Source organism: Gigantopelta aegis, chromosome 4 (assembly GCF_016097555.1).
Source record: "Gigantopelta aegis isolate Gae_Host chromosome 4, Gae_host_genome, whole genome shotgun sequence".
NCBI lineage: Eukaryota > Metazoa > Mollusca > Gastropoda > Neomphalida > Peltospiridae > Gigantopelta > Gigantopelta aegis.
The window spans coordinates 91,828,615-91,848,848 of NC_054702.1; the positions used below are offsets into that span (position 1 = coordinate 91,828,615).

At 32.8% G+C, this 20,234-nt stretch overlaps 1 protein-coding gene across 1 annotated transcript; it reads right to left on the reverse strand.

Annotated features, from left to right (window-relative positions):
* Positions 1 to 2,698: 2,698 nt before the first annotated feature.
* Positions 2,699 to 19,537, reverse strand: LOC121371417 (dynein regulatory complex protein 8-like). Its single transcript, XM_041497292.1, has 6 exons — positions 19,465 to 19,537; positions 8,302 to 8,386; positions 7,883 to 7,955; positions 5,631 to 5,710; positions 3,811 to 3,920; positions 2,699 to 3,177 (listed from the first exon to the last, which is right to left on the reverse strand). The coding sequence occupies exons 1-6, from the start codon at positions 19,496 to 19,498 to the stop codon at positions 3,062 to 3,064; spliced, it is 498 nt and encodes a 165-aa protein (XP_041353226.1). The 5' UTR covers positions 19,499 to 19,537; the 3' UTR covers positions 2,699 to 3,061.
* Between the last annotated feature and the right edge of the window lie 697 nt (positions 19,538 to 20,234).

Genomic DNA, 20,234 nt, shown 5'->3' on the forward strand with positions numbered 1-20,234 from the left:
AGTATACCTGATTATCAAGATGGGTTGTGGTTTCGGTGAAGCATAGGGTATGAAAGTCAGTAAACTGTATTTCCGAAAGTTCAGGTTTTCACAGTTTATTGCGTAAGCTACGTATATGTGGAAGTTTTGGTTTGGCCCTGGATTTTTTTCCCAACATCATTGCACAATAGAAATAAAAGGAGAATAATAATTGGGTTCGATTTATGTGACATCTGAACGATGTAAAGACAAGTATGAGAGCAATCTGATTAAAATTAGCTCTACTGGGTCTACGTGTAATAGTGGAGCCAATTTTAATTAGATTGGCAGGACACTAGAGTCTAGACGTGTTCATATCGTTTTAGCTGTTAACAAAATGTGATTAAAAGTTATTTTTAAAAAAGGTAATCGAGAATATATTCACTCATTCTCAAAAAGCTCGGAAAGCAAACTAATTCATAAGATATTAAATGCCAGGGTTCCCACGATCGTCGATTTTAAAACCTGGAAATCGTCCACTTTCCCTATACCTCCAAATGTCGCCGTTACTTTTGCTGCTGTGAAATGTAAAGTTTCAGCCACTTTTTATAATATTAAATGATGTAACAAGCTTAATTTCATAGATATTTATAGTATGGTTTAAATGATTGAAAACTCAGTTCAATCACACATTTTCATTTGTGAACTGTGTGGACAACACTTTACCAGAAAAGATAATCATCACAGATGTGAGATGGTATCACGAAGATACTTTAAAATGTACTGCACCTAACACCTTTTTGTGTAATCAGTGTCAATACACTTTCTTTTTTCTTCTTCTTTTTTTGACATCTAGGGAACTTTCAATACACATTATTATACACAATACTCAAAATCATAAACCAGCAAAAAAAATTCAATGTTCTATATGCCTGATAGAATTTATTAATGTACAAGCACTCAAACAACATTTTAAAGTCTGTTGAACTCAGATAGCTGGCTGGAATTGTCGTTCAAAGCGTGCAAAATCAACCAAGTCGATCGGTGTTCAACACCAAAGCAAGCGACAGAAACCATTTGCCGTTGTCAGTCACAATCCAAACGACTCTCCCCCACCCACAGATACTTGACACAAACTTGTGTATTAGTAAATTGACGTGATACATTTCTAGATGAGTGTATAAACATAAATTTTGTGTATAGAGATAAATTATATAAATTTCCACAATATCCGAGTTTACCGTCTTAATTTTTTGTATAGTTTTACAATCACTGATGACGATACAAATTCCAAAACAGAGTTTAAAAAAGCAAAGTTAACACTTATATTAATATGAATGAAAACTAAAGATATTCTGAAACATACAGATTAATTTTTTTTTTAATAATACAAGGTTTTTTTTTTCTTTCTTTGTAACTGTTACATATTCGACATATGCAGGTAGGGGTAGGTGAGGTGTTTATGTATGTGTGCATACATGTCTTGTATGTTTTACGGATTTTTTTATTTTTTTTAAAATCTCTATGTTTCAGAATATCAAATCAGTATGTTTTATGTATTTTCAGAATTTTAAATAACATACGACAGCAGTACTTCTACTTCTTTGAAGTCGAAGAAAAAATTACATAACTATTTATCCCATTGTATAAGACCAGAAGATGATGTGTTTACAATGCACAGCGATAGAATCTAACTGAATTCAATGGTGAACCTCCACTAAAAAGAAAAATTGCGATGTGTACTGTGAATCCTGTTTCTCATTATCGTAACACAAATCAGGGTGCAGAGCGATTATTTTTTGAGACTTGCATATTATCTTTGGATTCTTGCAACAGAAATCAATAAAATGTGGGAAGATATTTGTGAAGGTTGTGCTATCAATCATACCCGTTTAATGTACTCGGTAAACGAGGCAATTAACAGTTATTTTGATACGGTTCTCGACTCCCTTCCACATGAGAGCACTGTAAGGAATGCCGAGCGCTTTGTTGAGCTAAACACCCTTCATGTATATCACACAGTTCATGTCATCCATTTCACCAGTTTAAAAAAAGAAAGAAAAGAAGTTTTGTTTAACACCACCACTAAAGCACATTGATGGATGTCAAACATTTTAGTCATTTTGACATATAGTCTTGGAGAGGAAACCCGCTACATTTTTCCATTAGTAACAAGGGATCATTTATATTTACCATCCCACAGACAGGATAGCACATACCACCGCCCTTGATATATTGGCTGGAATGAGAAATAGCCTTACTGATGGGGATCGATCCTAAACAGACCACACATCATGTTTCAACACAAATCAACATTAAGAAATGATGTGATAGTAAGAGTCTGTGCTTTTCCTTCTTACTGACTGTTGTCCACCACTTTTCGAATGATCACTGTACGATGCAGTCGGTTTTTTTAACACTATCCGTTAATTGCAATGTTTCCACGTAAAACGTAAATCACTTCTATCACTTTTAGAAACTAAGTACCCATGTGTACCTCTATTCTCATCACTATTAATACAGTCTTTCAAGTCGCATCATTTTAAAATAAGTAATCCAATTTTTTTGTTAAAGGTTTGGTTTGAAGTGTATCAGCTATCACTGTGGGAAACCTGCATGAAGTTTGTTATATTTTGCTGTGTGGTCACAATTACATTATACCTTCTAAAATTTCACAAATTTATAAATAAATGAAAGTGAACATAATCAAAATATTTAAAATAAAATCAAACGAAAAATGTAATTTTAAAATAATTTTATTATTTTACAAACTACTTGCCAAATATACAGAAAAAACATAATGCATGTTAAAAGCATTTCATATATAAACACTTTTGTTTACAATTAACTTATAATCAGTGGTCATAATGTAACACCAAAAGGAGTGTTATTAAAATGTTTACCACCATCACAGTGGTATGACCATTAGAACAGTATTTCCTTGTAACAAAATAAGACTTTAGGCACACAAAAAACCTGCATTCATGAATTTATGTTTCATGGCCACATAATCTGTGTGTGAAAATGTTCAATCTGTTTGAACAGGTTCTGTCACAAGAAACAATACATAATATATTAACATTATTATCTCTGTATGATGGTATCATGTTTCATCAACTGCCATTTCTGATACAAAATCTTTGTACATTATACAGTTTTTTTCTGGGTCAACTGCTGCAGACATCATCTCTTCGAGTTCTTCTTGCGCAAATGGTTCACCTATAATAAAAGTAACAGAATATCAGTACTTATTTTAATATTTATAATATTACACCATAAAATATGGAATACCAAATGTTAATATTTTTTTAAAAACTATTCCACATTTAATATATACCTATATGAATTTATATGGTAATAAATAAAACATACCATGTTTTATTTATTGCACTGGTAAACATGATGCTGACATAGCTAAATACTTTTTTCACACTTGGCAGCTGGTAATAAAGTAAGATTAAAAAAATCTTGGATGGTGGTGTTAAACTCACTCCACATTTTATAAACTTGAAATGCAGTATTAAATGGAAATACCAATAAGACACCCCTTCAGGCCCAAAGACAATTTCAACTTTTACCGACATTCATAATTGCAAAAATATGTATTTACCAAAACTGTTTTCTACAAAACATTCCTCCTATTCTAAGTATAACGATGCATGGAAGTGAGTGTAAAGAGGTTGTGAAAGATACATGTATAAAACTTGATATATCCTTTTCCTTTTTATATTTCTTCGACCGTAAACATTTCACTGAGACCTGTATTACAGTGATTTTTTATGTACACCAGATTGTCTGTCTAACCAAAATCAATAGAACAGATTCTTCAGAAACATCATAGTTAATGATTACCTTCTTCAGTCATATATTTTTTTAGTTCCTCTTGTGTTAAGAAGCCTTTATTTTCTGCATCTAAAACCTGGAACGCCTTCAGTAAGATATCTTCTGGAGAGGGCTTATACCTGCCATAGACAAACATTTAAAATAAATTTGCACAATGTACCATCTTTTTCGCTAATTTAAAAAAAGAAGAAAACAGGCACATTAATTACTTGGTAGAAGATCAGTTATTTGCAATCATCAGCTAGATTTATGCGTACCAACCCTGGCATTGCAAATGCCTACCTAAAGGTTAAATATAAAGAAACATGTAGTTGATTTTAGTCTCAAGGAAATTACAAATAAAGTTATAATTATAAATACTAAATAGGGAGTATTTTAAAATATTTTAGTGAAATGTTTGTGTTTCTTCCATCATAATATGCCCAAAATTCCAAACTGTGAACCGGCCTCGGTGGCGTCGTGGTTAGGCCATCGGTCTACAAGGTGGTAGGTATTGGGTTCAGATCCCAGTCGAGGCATGGGATTTTTAATCCAGATACCACCTCCAAACCCTGAGTGAGTGCTCCGCAAGGCTCAATGGGTAGGTGTAAACCACTTGCACCGACCAGTGATCCATAACTGGTTCAACAAAGGCCATGGTTTGTGCTATTCTGCCTGTGGGAAGCGCAAATAAAAGATCCCTTGCTGCTAATCGGAAAGAGTAGCCCATGTAGTCGGCTCGGGGTAAAAGAACACACAGAGGGTACATAAAAAGCCATATACCCCTAGTGATGCTTCTACAACTTATAACGTAATTTTAAAAAATAACTCCTTGGATATCACTAATTTACTACATATAATCATATTCCAAATAATTAGACTTCAAACATGGATCTATGCAAAAACAACACAAGAGAGCTAACTGTATAATGCTACCACTTTACCATATAGAAAGTAATTGTATAACAAGCAGAACCTATTTTTGATTACTAAGATTATGTGAACATAGTTTTACACTGTTGCAGATAAATGAGGATTATTCTATAAAATAAAAACAGAAAAAGAAAAGGAAATATAAAAAAACATTTATTTATCTAATTCCTAAATGTCATCAGAAAATATAAATAAATAAAATTAACTAAAATTCTTTTGTACAGAAAACAGAATTGAATCATACCAAACAGAGATACATTATTGAACAGAATTACTGCCAGTGATCTGAAATTTTTGGGCAAACATGTGACGTCTATCATGTATCGGGAGCCATTTCACTGTTGATCAGTGCAACACTAGCCCTCCAAGGTTTATTTACTTCCAACATACACTAGTAGTAGAATTTGACATACCAGTGGGTCCAGGCTTATAAAGTTCAGACTCGATCTCTAATGAGGTTTTATAAGCACTAGGCCAGGTCTCAACTTGTTACCTAAAGCAATTTTCAAATGTTTTTGCCATATGCAAAATGGTCATCTGTGGCAAACCAGTCATTTTTGCAACAAATATACATATATAAAAAAATTATTGCTTCAACTACTAGCAATAATTTTTATTCAGGGACAAAACACTGCCATATGTAAAGTCTGTGACTTACGGCAATTGCTGTCATTAAGTTTGAGCCCTACATACACATAATTAAAATTAAAACAAGTAATTTTTACATAGTGTTATGTTTGTTGTCACTTTACCAACCATTTTATTTGTAGGCCGTTGTAGGCCTATCACTTAAAAATAAACGTAATATTTAATTAAGTGGAAATGAACATACATAATATCTATGTTATTTTTAATACATTGAAAATATCGCTTTTTTTTCAACTTTTAAATAAATAAAGTAGAGAATTTTAAAATACCTTCTTTCTATTAATACTGTTGTCATCATCGGTAAAAACTTCTCAAATCGGATATAGCCTGTTGGTTCCTCCTCTTCTATCTACAAGAAATGGGAAACAAATGCTGCATATCTGAATCATTCTACTATTTAACAATATGTAAGCTACTGTGTTTGTTCTTGCAATTCAGTCTAATTAAATTTCCCTTACATTCATTACAATATGTCATCATCACGTTGGTCCAGACGTAGCAACAGAGTTTCTTCAGGGAAGTCATTTTATATTGGTAATTTGTTTTATTGAGTGTTACTGTTTAAAACAAAATAAAAATTCAAAATAAAATATGAACTTTTTATATTATTATTATTAAGCATGTTTCAAATTTAATTATAAGTATTGTCCGTTATTTCTTTTACGTTCATCTGGGTATGAGCAAACAAGATCATCCGCAAAATTATGTGAGAACGGCTTTGCCGATTCACACAGTTTGCGGATGATTTTTTTTTTTCATACACCAATGACCGTAAAAGAAATAAAAGACAATTCTTACATAACATGAACAGTGGTATTAAAGACACTATTTGTAATCTTAAAAAAATACTTTTTGTTAAAATTGTAATAAAAATATGTCTGTTTAAAACCATACAGTAAAAGTCTCAACTTTTTGTCAATTTAATGTTCATCATGAGAAAACTAAATGTAAAAACAGGAGAGCAGCATTTAAAATCAGGAGTATAAAAACCGTTCAAACAAGTACCAATGACGTACATGATACGCCCATCAGGAGTTTGACTGAAAACCATAGATATACTAAAAGGCAAAAGTTATTGTGACACACAAAAGACAAAGGTAACTGATGATACATTTTTACTGCCGTGTATGAAATGTTATAACAAAAATTAACATGGAAAGAGAAATGTCCGAAGGTATGGAAACAGCAATAGTCCATGAAAAGGGCGCACCTGCCATATGCAAATGAGCTACATCACTAGAGGGGGTCCAGAGCAAAGTTCACAGTCAGTAGCATGAATGCTGTAGATGAGTAGATGTCGTCAGACTCTCCTTGCTGATACACCTCTGTTGCCAGGGATGGTACAGGCTGTGAGGGTTGCTGGCTGGAACCTGTTTTGCAGATGCATGGTTTGGATCCATGTGTCTTGGCGAGGGGTTGTCACGGGTGGTCGGCCGCTATGGGGACCGTCCCTGACCTGGTTGTTTTGTTGATATCATTGCCATAAGTGCCATATGGTGTTTCTGTGGACGTTGAATTGACATGCGACGTCACGCTGCAAGGTCCCAGATTCAAGCAACCCTACGACTGCACAAAGTGGCAATGGTTTGCGACTGAATGTCTGGCCTTTTATGGTGAACACTGGACATGATTTCTCCTGAATATTCCATGTTTCTTAAACAAAGCATGCAATCGCTGCAACAACTGCTTGGTTGCATTTCTTTTAGCTGTTTCATGCACATTTTCTCTGGTTTACATCCATAAATCCATTCACAAATTTATTACTCCAAACAATCCATGTCACAATGACTTTTGCCTTTGAGTATATATGAATATGTTACGGGTATGATTCAAATTTATAATTATGTGAAATGTTTGCAATAGGATGGATGAACAGTTTGTTTTGGACCAACCACCATTCCAAGTTGTTCCTACCATTGAGGTTTGATGGTCCTGTATGCATCTGTATGCAAGATATGGTACGGACAAGGATTTTTTGCTATATGCAGTAGACCGTGAATAGTAGGTCACAGTGACCTAGTAATAGTATGTGACACACCGCCATCCGTTTGATGGTCCCGTATGCAAGATAAGGTCCGGACAAGAAAAAGTTAACAGACGGACGTACGGATGGACAACGCCATACCATAATACAACCCATAGATGGGCGTATAATAAAAAAACTACTGGCAGAGTTTAAAGTATAATCACATCACAATATAACTGTATATGCTGACTGGGAGAACTAACAAAAGAAAAGTTATAAATTTTTAAAGCAGTTCAAATAAAAAAAAAACCCAGGGTTAAAAGAATCATCAATAAGATAAGCTGAAAGGGAGACTAACATAAGAAAAGTTAATTACTATTTTGTTAAAAGTAAACAACACTATTTTAAATTTTGTTTTCTCAATGTTAAAGAGACTGAACCACACAGTTCAAAATAACAATGAATCAAGATAAAACTAGGTGGGTTTTTTTTTGGGGGGGGGTGTTGTAAAAATTATGCCATTTCTCAACTAATATCTGTAATGTAATGACAAACCTCTGCTAACATGTCATGAAGTTCGGCTTCACTTGGACAACAGTTCAAAGATCGGATAATAGTACCTACTTCCCTGTACAGAGAAGAAAAAGGTATGAAAAGAAACCTTGGGAATAGAAACATTATACAAAAAATAACAATTTAATATATATGTATTATGCAACTAACAAAATAATATAATGTAGCAAAAATAGAATAAAATAGAATGGAGCAAGAAATATAATACTTTTTCGAAAATTAATATTTACCTAATTTTGATTTAATTCATTCCAATATTTATTATTTATGTTTGAGTACAAAATAAGTTTTACAAAAATTATCAAATGCATGCAAGATGCATATATATAAAAACTGCCATAATTTCTTATTTTAATTATAATCCATTATAATCCATTACAATTCAAATAATTTTCAAATACCTGACATCAACAGTTTTATTGGTTTCATGATCAAATATGTCAAATGCCTCTGTTATTTTTTTCTGAATATCTTGTAAAAGCGAATCTGCAAGTAAAAAATTCACATACTGTTAATTACAATGTCATGTTTGTATAATAAATGGAATTTTGTTTTATCTAGTAACACTGTAGAACATTATTAATCCCCTACTGGTCCAACCGGTATCTCCCCCAAATCAGCACCAGACAAATTTGTTTGCAGGTAGATTAAATGCAAGGGACTATAGTGTTTTCCCTAGCTTGTTTTAGCATGGTGCGGCACCATGCCTCAGTAGTCTAGCACCATCTTGCCTTAATCAGCGCCATGCTGCCCTGCGATTAAACAAGCCTTTTTCAGTAATTAATTCTAAAATTGTCTTTATAAAACACCCAAAAAGGTATTATTAATTAATAAAATATGCCTTTTATATCTTTTGCCATTCATTTATTAAGGCAAGCACATAAAATTACATTAATGTTTATTTGAATTAATTTTTTGGTGTATTTTTAATGAAATACAAGTGCCCCCAAAATGGTGAAAATGCCCCAAAAGTGTTTGGTCTACCATGCCTTGCCAAATTTCTAGGGAAATCACTAGACTATATATTTATACCTATACTGCCTGGGTATGCAATTATTATGGCCCTGGAAGAAATGAATGATTCCATGGCATCCAAAGATATAATTTTTATGGACTTGCCTTTGTCTCCAAGCTTTACAAAATATGAAGCTGGAACATCCCTTAATTGGAATTTAATATGAAAGTGTGTCTTTTTCTATATTGCTAATAAAGATATCGTATTCATATTGGCATCAGGGGTAATCTTTTCAACTTAGCAAGATGATTGGAATGGTGCTATTATGAACAAGCTTCAATTTTTTCAAGCCAGTCCTGGGAGCATGGCAATCTTCCTGTAGGTGGTGCAAGAAGAATGAAGTGGTTTTGTGTCTTGCTTGCATCATTACTTCGACACATTCATTTATTCTTAAGAAGAATTCTTCACCTCAGTGTGAGTCCTGTCTGTGTACACTGATAGTTCACCTCCTTTGGTGGAGTGTAATTATCTTGTACCAACAAAGAAAGATATATTTGGTAGAGGAAATTTGATAGAATCATTTCGGTTCCACCCTGAACTTATTTTTACTTTTTTTAAAAGAGATACCGGTACAGTGAAGTACACTTATAATGAACATGATTAGAACGGACTACTGCATGTAACGAACTCATCGTAAAGTCCTGTTTTATTTCCCTATACATTAGTAACTAACTTATGCAAATGTGTACAGCGAACTACTGCTATAAAGAACCAACTATCATGCTTATTCAAAAGTTTAATATACTTACCTGTGATATTTATATTTTTGAACAACTCTTCATGCAGTGGTTTAATTTAACTTTAGAAATTTTATACTGATGTTTACCATTTATATATACCATTGTTTGACACCCAATAGCCAATATATTTTTTGGGCTGGGGTGTTGTTGGATATTCATTCATTTATTCATTCATGATTATATGTTGCTAGATCCATGATGGATTCAGTATGTATAATCATTTTGTACATCACTCGCCAATAGTTTTGGACAAGGTGTCAAATAATAATTAAAGTGTAAATTGAGTTTTCTGTAAGCCCTTACTTTCTAGAAAACAAATTATGATGAAATAATGTTACCAATGAAACTTGATTTTCGTGATAAATTGAAGTCGGGGTCAAAGTTTTTCAATGTCGGAAAATTAATGGTGCCTGCAGTTGGTTCTGCTAGTCCAAAATGGTTACATAATTTCATTGAAGATACCTCAGTCACTGTTGACAAACATGCACCCACTCAAGAAATCATACATGCTGTACCATCCCCCGATTGAAAGATGATATAAATGGGGGATATATGCTGTCTCCACCCTACAGATCCAATGACGACAATGATCCAATTGGCGTGCACCAATTTGCATGATTTTCATATATGTGAGCATGTTCATTCAGCAGTAAAAACATTCCTGACATTTCACTTTCAAATGCATTTCTCTTAGAAAGAAGTGTCTGTTAGCTTGGCAGTTGTTGTTTTTTTGTTTTTTCCAAATTTTTATTACCCCAGAAACCATTTGGTAATGTCAGGGTTGGGGGCCCTGAAGTCATTACTTACAGTATGAGTCTATAATACAACTACTTATAGGCCTATATGTCAGGGATCTATCCAGACATTCTCTGGTACCCAAAAAGGTTCCCCTCCCAGAAGAAACAGGCATTGAAAATTCTCAATGTGCCTTCATTGTTTATTTTGTTTTCCCAATTTTAGCTGCTATGGGCCCCTGGTGAAAAATCCTGGACAAATCCCTGCATGTACATATATAAATATGCATGTATAGAGGTTATTCTGAACAAGGGAAGCAAAATGATGTGACGTGAATAACCTCTATTAAAAATAGCCAATATACAATACCGTTACATTACAGGTTTCATATGGGCAGAGAAAAAAAGAGAAAAAAAAAGAGCGAATGTTCAAGTCAAGAAAGAGAGAGAGAGAAAAATAATAATAATAATAATAATAATAATAATAAAAGAGTAAAGAAGACAGATTTCCAAACTATAACCATTAACCATTAGTTTCAAAGAAAATTTGCCAAGGTCTCCAAACTTCTTCAAATTCACTGAACTGACATTTTTTATACAATATATATTTTTCAATTTGCAGTTTATCTTTTATTATATTTTGAAGTGCCTCAACATTTAGTCCAGACTTCTGAATTTTCATTCTATAAATGTAATATTTTACATTAATAATTAGCCAATTAATAAATCTGTATTTTTTATTCATAAGTCCAAACAAAACTATATTTTTGTCCAATGAGATGTGTTCATCTTTGGCTTGTAACCAATATTCAACAGTTTTCCAGACTTCAGCAACTTTTGTACAATTATAAAACAAATGTTCCAATGTTTCTGGTTGGAGATAACAAAAATGACAAATATCAGAATCTATATATTTTATTTTATGCAAAAACGTATTTGTTGCTATTGTTCTGTGTAAGATTTTATACTGGAACCACATTAAAGATGGGTCTTTTAAAACTGAAAACGGTAAACTGTAATACAGTCAAATCCGCTTATTTGGATGTGCCTCGTGCAACAAAATTATATTCAAATAAGCGACATATTCAATAAACCGAAGGTACAATTTCGATATATGTAATATCCCCATATTTGTGGAGAAAAAGTACAACCCAGTTTACAATATTTTATTTGTGATGTAGGTATTACTTTATTCCTGTTCAATAATTGGTATATTGTTTTACATCCCTTTGTATCTTTTAGAAAAATTCTTAGATTGAAAGGGAAAATTTGATTGTTCAAAGGTACAAATATTTGGTTATCAGTTTTAATATTGCCAATAAATGTTCTGATTGCTCTTATTAAAGTGGCATATTCTAAAAAATTTGATTTTATATTGTATCTTGCTTTACAAACTTCATAATCCATAAACTGTCCTTGTTCATTCAATAAATCTTGTATAAAAATTATGCCTTTTTCAATATAGTGTTTATACAATATAGGTTTATCATCTTTAATGATATGACTATTATACCAAATATTTGTACTCATTATTTCATCATTATTTTCCCAAGTCTGTTTTTGTTGTATCTTTAACCAACTTTGTAATACATTTTTCCAAAACAGATTTTTAATTAGTTTTTGTTTTTTCTGAAGGAAATAATCACCATAATTTAACAAAATTTCTGTCTTTAGTCCTGTTATTGCCTGGAATAGAGTTTTCCATTTTGAATTTGTGGTAAAAAGTCTTCTTATCCAAGAGGCTTTTAATGCAATCATAAAATTTGAAAAATGTAACATTTTAATGCCTCCATTTTTAGTCTTGTACTAATACTTCTTGTTTAATTCTTTCTGGTTTGTTCTGCCAAATAAAAGTATACAACATTATATTTATTTGTTTTGCTATTACTTCAGGTGGATTTAGTAAGGAAATAAGTAAATGAATTATTTGTGGTACTATTAAAGTTTTAACAACAACAATTCGACCCAAAACAGTCAACTTCCTTGATGACCATTGTTTTATTAATTTTTTCATTTGAAGTACTTTTTGTTCGAAATTATTTATACTAATTTGTTCAATAATTAACAGAAAATTGTACACCTAATAGATTAAAATTTTCCTCACCCCAAGTTAGTTTCCATTTTGAATGATGAAATACCTCTTTGGAAAACTTTCTACTACCAATCCAAATAATTTTCGTTTTTGAATAATTAATTTTCAGACCAGAAACATTAGCATACTGGTCTAATATTCTTAGAGTTGTGTCCAAAGATTTGGGAGATCTGTCTAACATGAAGGTTGTATCATCTGCATACTGAGATATTATGTATTCTTCACCTTCTATGTTAATACCTTTAATTTCTTTAGAATTCCTTATTAATATTGCTAGTATCTCAGCACACATTATAAAAATATAGGGGGAGAGAGGATCGCCTTGTCTACAGCCTCGTTCTAATTTAAAGCTTTCAGACAAGAAACCATTTTGCATTACTCTAGATTCTGAATTTTTATAAAATATTTGTATCCATTGTTTTATTGATATTTTAAAATTAAAAAGCTCCAAAGTTTGTTCAATAAATTTCCATGACACAGAATCAAAAGCTTTTTCAAAGTAAACTAAAAGCAATAAGCCAGGGATTTTATATAATTCAGTATATTGCATAATATCATAGATTAGTCTAATATTTGCGCCTACGTATCTGCCTTTAATGAACCCTGTTTGGTCTTTTGCAATAAGTTTGTCCAACACCTTTTTAATCCTATTTGCAATGCATCCAGAAGCAATTTTGTAAATACAATTTAATAATGTTATTGGACTCCAATTTTTTAACAAAAGTTTAGATTTTTCTGGTTTTGGTATGCAAGTAATTATTCCCAGTTTTTGTGTGGTTGACATTTCTTTAATATCGTAACTGTAATTAATTGATCTACCGGTAACAATAAAATGGCCCAAATCTAACCAAAACATTTTTTAAAACTCAGCAGAAAATCTATCAGAGCCAGGGCTCTTTTCACTTTTCATCTCTTTTAAAAAGGCCAATGCTTCTGAGTACATAATTTTTCCTTCAAGTTGTTCTGCTTCCATATCAGTTAATATTTTGAAGTCCATATTTTTTAATTGTTTAAAATTTTCTTTTAAAGTTGACTCCTGTTTATCATGACTGGAATATAACTTTTTATAAAAAAATTTAGTTTCTTCTAAGATTTGTTTTTGATCAGTTATTATGGTACCATCATCAAGTTCTATTCTAGAGATAAGTTTACTGTGAAAATGTCTTGATTCCATGCTACAAAAATATTTAGTGGGCTTCTCTCCTTCTTCAATCCATTTAGCTCTAGACCTAATAAACTGCCCTTTTAACTTTTTTTTCCTAATTTCTATCAATTCATTTCTTTTTTCATCTAGTAATTTGAAATCAATCATATTTTCATCTTGTTCTAAAAAAAATATTTCCTCACAAATACTTACTTCTTTAATGTCTTCAGTTTTCTTTTTAAATGAAGAATAAGATATAGTTTTCCCTCTTATTTCCATTAACAGAACTTCTAAAAAAAGTTGATCATTAATTGTAAACTGAACATTTTCATCTGAAATTGTTTTGATATTTTCTAAGTTATAAACAGGTACTACATATTGACTCTTAACATCTAAAATGGTTTCTTTAATTGTTTCAATATATTTTTTATCTTTAAGTAACGAGTTGTTAAATTTCCAAAGTCCTTTACCCTTTTCCATATCAGATAACTGTAATTGTAAAATGACTCCACAATGGTCAGACCTGTAACTACTCTCTATCCATACCTTTGCTACAAATGTCATTAGATTTTCGGATATAAGATAGAAGTCCAATCTAGCTTGTTTCACTGGGTTCTTTTTTGTCCAAGTATACTTTTTTCGGTCAGGGTAAAGTTCACGAAATGGATCTTTAAAACTAAATTTTTCAAAATGTTCTAAAACTCTTTCTCTAGCTTTAGTGTTATTAATATGTATATAATTTCTTGTATCTAGATTTTGGTTAAGCACCAAATTAAAGTCACCACAAAGAATACATTTTTCATTTTCAAATTCTTCAAGTAATTTCAAAATGTTCTCATAAAAATTTGGGCTATCCTCATTTGGACCATATATATTGACAAGTGTGATTCTCTCCCCTTCTATAGTTATATCAAGTACTATATAATTTCCGGAAATATCTGTTTTCATTTTATGTAATTTGTATTCAAAATTGTTATTAAACAGAATAGCTACACCCCTCAAATTTCCTGAAAAAGAACTAAATATACATTTAAATCCCCATTGAGTTTGTATATAAGGTTCTAACTCTGCTGTGAAATGTGTGTCTTGTAAACAATATATACTACATTTCTTTTGTTTTAAATAGTTCAAAACATCCCTTCTTTTTTCAGGAACTCCCAATCTCTGGCAGTTAACAGTCATAATTTGTATGCAAGCCATCTTGCGACATATTCGAAAGATGCAAATATAAAGTTACTATCAAAGAAAGCTGTTCTTATTTGGTAAAAAAAAGTGTTTGCATATATTAAATCAAAACAGGTTATATTTAATGTCATTTGCAATGCAGTCAGAATAGTCTGTCTGTAAAAGAAAAGTAGAGAGAAAAGTAAAAAAACTAAGTTTTTTCTCTTAAGACCCATTGGTGCATTAGCTCCGTTAAAACAAACTAAATATCAATGATGGGATAAGTCGAAACAACTGGGCATATAACTCAAATACTTATGTACAGTAGTATACATGTATATTTCATACATTACAAATATGTTTGTTGTTAATATTTTTCAAATAATGCACTATGTAAAACTTAAAATATTTGTCTTTCATATGCATTTCAGCCAATGAACAACATTACTTTTTGTGTTCATTCGTGTGTGGGGGGTGGGGGGGGGGGGAAGAAAAAAAAAGAAAAAAAAGTGTTTCCTTTCACTATCTAGTCATATGTTATGTTAAAACAAATATTCAACAGTATTTTCTTTGCCTATCATCACTGTCTATGTTAACCGTATAATAATATTGAATTTTCACGATAACACCACAGACACTGTTGTACATACATAGTCAGGAAAAATGAAGCAATCAGGTAATGTTAGAATATCGGCTAAAAAATAATACCACGTTTGAAAATATTAACAAATCCACATGTTCATTTAACTTTTCATTTTCCAACTTAATATCATGACAGTCATTTTTCAATTGGTCTATATCTAGTTCATTGATACTTCCTCCTTTATCTCCTTTTTCAAACCGTCTCGAATAGACCTGACAGCACTTTCCACAGCCGACGTGATTAAATCGTTCAGTTCTCACTTTTGGGGGACTTCTGACAGGGTCTGTCTTATGTCTGCCAACTCATTCATTGTTTCTGTCAATTCTGACTTTTTTACAGGCATGTTGCTTTGTTAATGTAAATATCAACACACAATTAATTGTCCTATATCACATATCACATACTTCGTTTCTGTCCGTCTTGCACAATCAATCCAAACAAACATCTAAATTAGACCATTACCATGCGTGCAGCACGTGCTGACCCGTGACCTGTATCAATCGTGTGTGAACAAAATATATCTCTTTCTCTCACCTTAATTAATATTTCTCACATGAAAATATCAGCGTAGATGGTGCAGAATATGTTTAACTTACACTCCCTAGAATGTTACGGTTTAAAACCCATCAGTACCAAGACGTTTGGAGCTTTTTTGGCCGAGGAAATTTCTACATGTGCCCCCATGATACTTTCCAAGAGAACCATCTGAGAGTTAAATCTGTTACTAAAATAATACATAATATACTTAAAATATCTAGGAGTGAGTAAATCTCAGCTAATAAAACTGCAGAACAAACTACTTGTATTTGTCTTTCATATGCATTTCAGCTGATGAACAACTTTACTTTTTGTGTTCATTCGTAGGAAAAAAACAAAAAAACAAAAACAAAAAAAACAAACAAACAAACAACAACGGTCAAATGTTTCCTTTCACTATCTAGTCATATGTTATGTTAAGACAATATTTAACAATATTTTCTTTACCTATCATCACTGTCTATGTTAACCGTATAATAATATTGAATTTTCACGATAACACCACAGACACTGTCACACAGTCAGGAAAAATGAAACAATCAGGTAATGTTAGAATATCGGCTAAAAAATAATACCACATTTGAAAATATTAACAAAACCACGCTTTTTCGAAAAAGGTATAGTCCGCCACAAATTCCACAACACTGTCCCAGTAGTCAGTTTCCAGAAATTCCAAGCACAGCCTCCAATCTATCCAAGGGAGAGAACTGAAACCGTTTTCCGTTTTTTGTCTCACCGTACACTTTGCAGTTGAAATACCACGCATTAACTAATTCGGGGTGCTGTTTTAGGTGGTTTATTAACATAACATTTTCTCTTGTAACATCGTCTGTGATCCGAATTGAATGTTTCTCCTTTAACTGTTTTCGTACCTTCACCACACTCAGTTTGACATCAGAAGATCGAAATTTTACTAGCACTGGTTTTACAATCTTCTTGTCAGCATGGTTTATTCTATGTATTGCCAAAATATCATCTTGTTTAATAATGACTCCTCCTTTTTCACTGAGAATTATGGGGAACATTTCTTTCAGATTCTCGTCATTTGTCTCGGGAATGTTAAAAACTTTCACGTTGTTTTTTCTCGAATATTGTTCGTTACGGTTAGAGAGAGTTATGGCAGTGTTTACCAGAGATTTCAGTTTTTCGCACTCGGATTTTACTTCATCCAACTGTGTCGTTTGCTTTTCTAACTGTTCATGTAACTGTTCATTTTCCAACTTAATATCGTGACAGTCATTTTTCAATTGGTCTATATCCAGTTCATTGATAACTTCCTCCTTTATCTCCTTTTTCAAACCGTCTCGAATAGACCTGATAGCGCTTTCCACAGCCGACGTGATTAAATCTTTCAGTTCGCACTTTTGGGGGACTTCTGAAAGGGTCATTCGTTATTTCTGTCAATTCTGACTTCTTTACAGGCATGTTGTTTTGTTAATGTAAATATCAACACACAATTAATTTTCCTATATCACATATTTTGTTTCTGTCCGTCTTGAACAATCAATCCAAACACACATCTAAATTAGCCATTACCATGTGTGCAGCACGTGCTGACCCTTGACCTGTATCAATCGTGTGTGAACAAAATATATCTCTTTCTCTCACCTTAATTAATATTTCTCACATGAAAATATCAGCGTAGATGGTGCAGAATACGTTTAACTTACACTCCCTAGAATGTTACGGTTTAAAACCCATCAGTACCAAGACGTTTGGAGCTTTTTTGGTCGGAGAAAATTATACAAGTTCGCCCATGATGCTTTCCAAGGGAGAGAACAGCTTGGCAGTTGTTGGCAATTATGAAGAAACCAAGAGAGGATGTTGGACAACCAACTAACTAACCAACTATAATTTCAAATTTGTGCACCCCTGGTGTCTGTGTGTCTGTTTTATCAATGTAATGACCCTGGGAATAACAAAAATAGGTTCTTAAAGCCGCACACCCTAGTTCCATCCAGCGAAAATAAATTATAATTTGGTTAATCTACAAACCTGTAACACACTTAGATCACGTTTTTATCAAATGGAGTGAAAAAGCAGGTTTTATACCGATAAATACCATGGGAATCCCCATGTCCCAATTGCTTGAAATAATTTTGAAAGTTTGTATTCTGATGTCACCAGTAGATGTCGCTCGAAGCACAACAATGCCTACGTCACGACAAATTTCACAGACTTGGGGTGCGTTCTTTTCACCTCTCCTGGACATGTTCCAACTGTTCTGTCCTGGTTGTATCCCCTCTCCAGATATCATAGGACTTAGCAAAATTATTGGTTTTAAGGGTTTGTAACATTTTGTATTGAGATACTTACTTGTCTGAACTTTATTGTTACTGAAAATGTTCACGAACTGTGAAGAAAAATCTCACAAATGAACAACAACAAATCGGATGTTGATTGCGCGAACCGTGCACGAGGAAACAAACCGAACCAAAATGATAACGGTAATGTGATATACCAACGTCTGTGACATTGAAATGGAAATATCCCCTCTAAAATTAGATTAGACCTTGTCTGCTCAACGGTTTTTTCTCAGACGCATTTTGTGGTATTACAAACACCAGGATTACCAGGATTACCAAAAAACACTTCAGGTGAATGGAAATATATATTCTAAATAATAAACGGTAAGTAAAGTGCAATTTTATTTGTGAAAAATGGGTTTAATAGCGAAAAACAACGCCGTAATGGTTAACAACTAGCCGTAACTAGGGTGTGTCCCTTTAAGGGCATGTTTGGAGTCATGCTCCCTCAAGAAAATTTAGGATTTCTGCTAAACACAATTAAAGGGTGTGTCGCGTGACACCCATGTTCCGCATCCCCTTAAAGGTTACCATCTGAGTGGCAGGAGCTATGAATATTGATATCATATTCACAATTATTTATTTATTTTATTATTTCTTCTTCTAATTATTATTTTGTTGTTGTCGCAGTAGTTTTGGTAAATACATCTATACATCAAAAGAAAGAATAGCCCAAGTACACTGATGGTAAGAGAGCAGTTATTGGGCATTATAACTGTCCAATGTCCGTCTTGCTCTATTATCGTCAGAGTACTCACGCCCATGATAGTCGGGCAAGTGAAAAACCGACGTATGAATTTAATACGTTGTAAGCGAAGAATAAACGGTATAATATCCGCCCGGTCCCCTCCATTATTATTTTTAGTTAGGGGTTAGGGGTTGGTTTTGGGTTTGGGTTTGGGTTTGGGTTTGGGTTTGGGGTTTGGGTTTGGGGTTGGGTTTGGGGTTGGGGTTGGGGTTGGGGTTGAGGTTGGGGTTGGGGTTGAGGTTGAGGTTGCGGTTGGGGTTGGGGTTGGGGTTAAGGTTAGGGTATGGGGAGGGGGGGCCCCGGGCGGATATTTTTCCGAATAAACAACGAATGTACATCTCTCTATAGAACTCGCCTCTAGGTAGCACCTTAAATTCATACTATTAATTAAGTAATCCACACTACAAAACTTCTAGACACATCACTGTCTTTCAAACAAACCTGCATTTTCTTTTGCCTCATCCATAGCCGCCATGTTGTTTACAGTCGTTGTTAGACAGCGATAACATCTCGCGTGAATTAAAAAAAATGGAAAAAGCAATTTGACTTTGACTTTTAGTTTTTAAGTTTAAATCATTCAGTGGATAATATATAGTATTCGTACACGAGAAAAAGTATTAAACATAAAAATTCATAATAAATAAATGAATTTTTAACCAAGACAAAATTAGAAATTGTAATCGGAATGCGGATTGTGGTCACGGGACTAAAGTACTAATCAAAATTATACCCAGGTGATTTTCCAGTCTTATATATTATTTATGAAAATCGCTGGAATAAAAACCATAAAAATGTGTCAGTATTATCATGACTTGTTACTGTATTTAAACAACCGGTACAAAAAAATGACAATTAATGACAGAAATATGAGATTTATTTACAATTTTACTGCAAAAAATATGTAATTTCAAACAGACTATAACACGCAGGTTGATATTGATTACACCTGACAGGTGAAATCACAAGTACTAAGTGTAAGAATACATAGCAGTCCAGCAAATTTAATCAAATAACTAAAATAATCATATAAATTTGCTAACATATAATCAATGTGCTAATAAATATTTTTTTTCAAATCTTAATCTGACAAAGAAGTTTATTGAACTTCATTGTATTGGAAAGGACAGGTGTATTATATATGGTATCAATATGGTACGAGGGAGGACCTGCAGTCTCAATTACAGTTTGTAAACTTGTGAAAGCTTTTTATT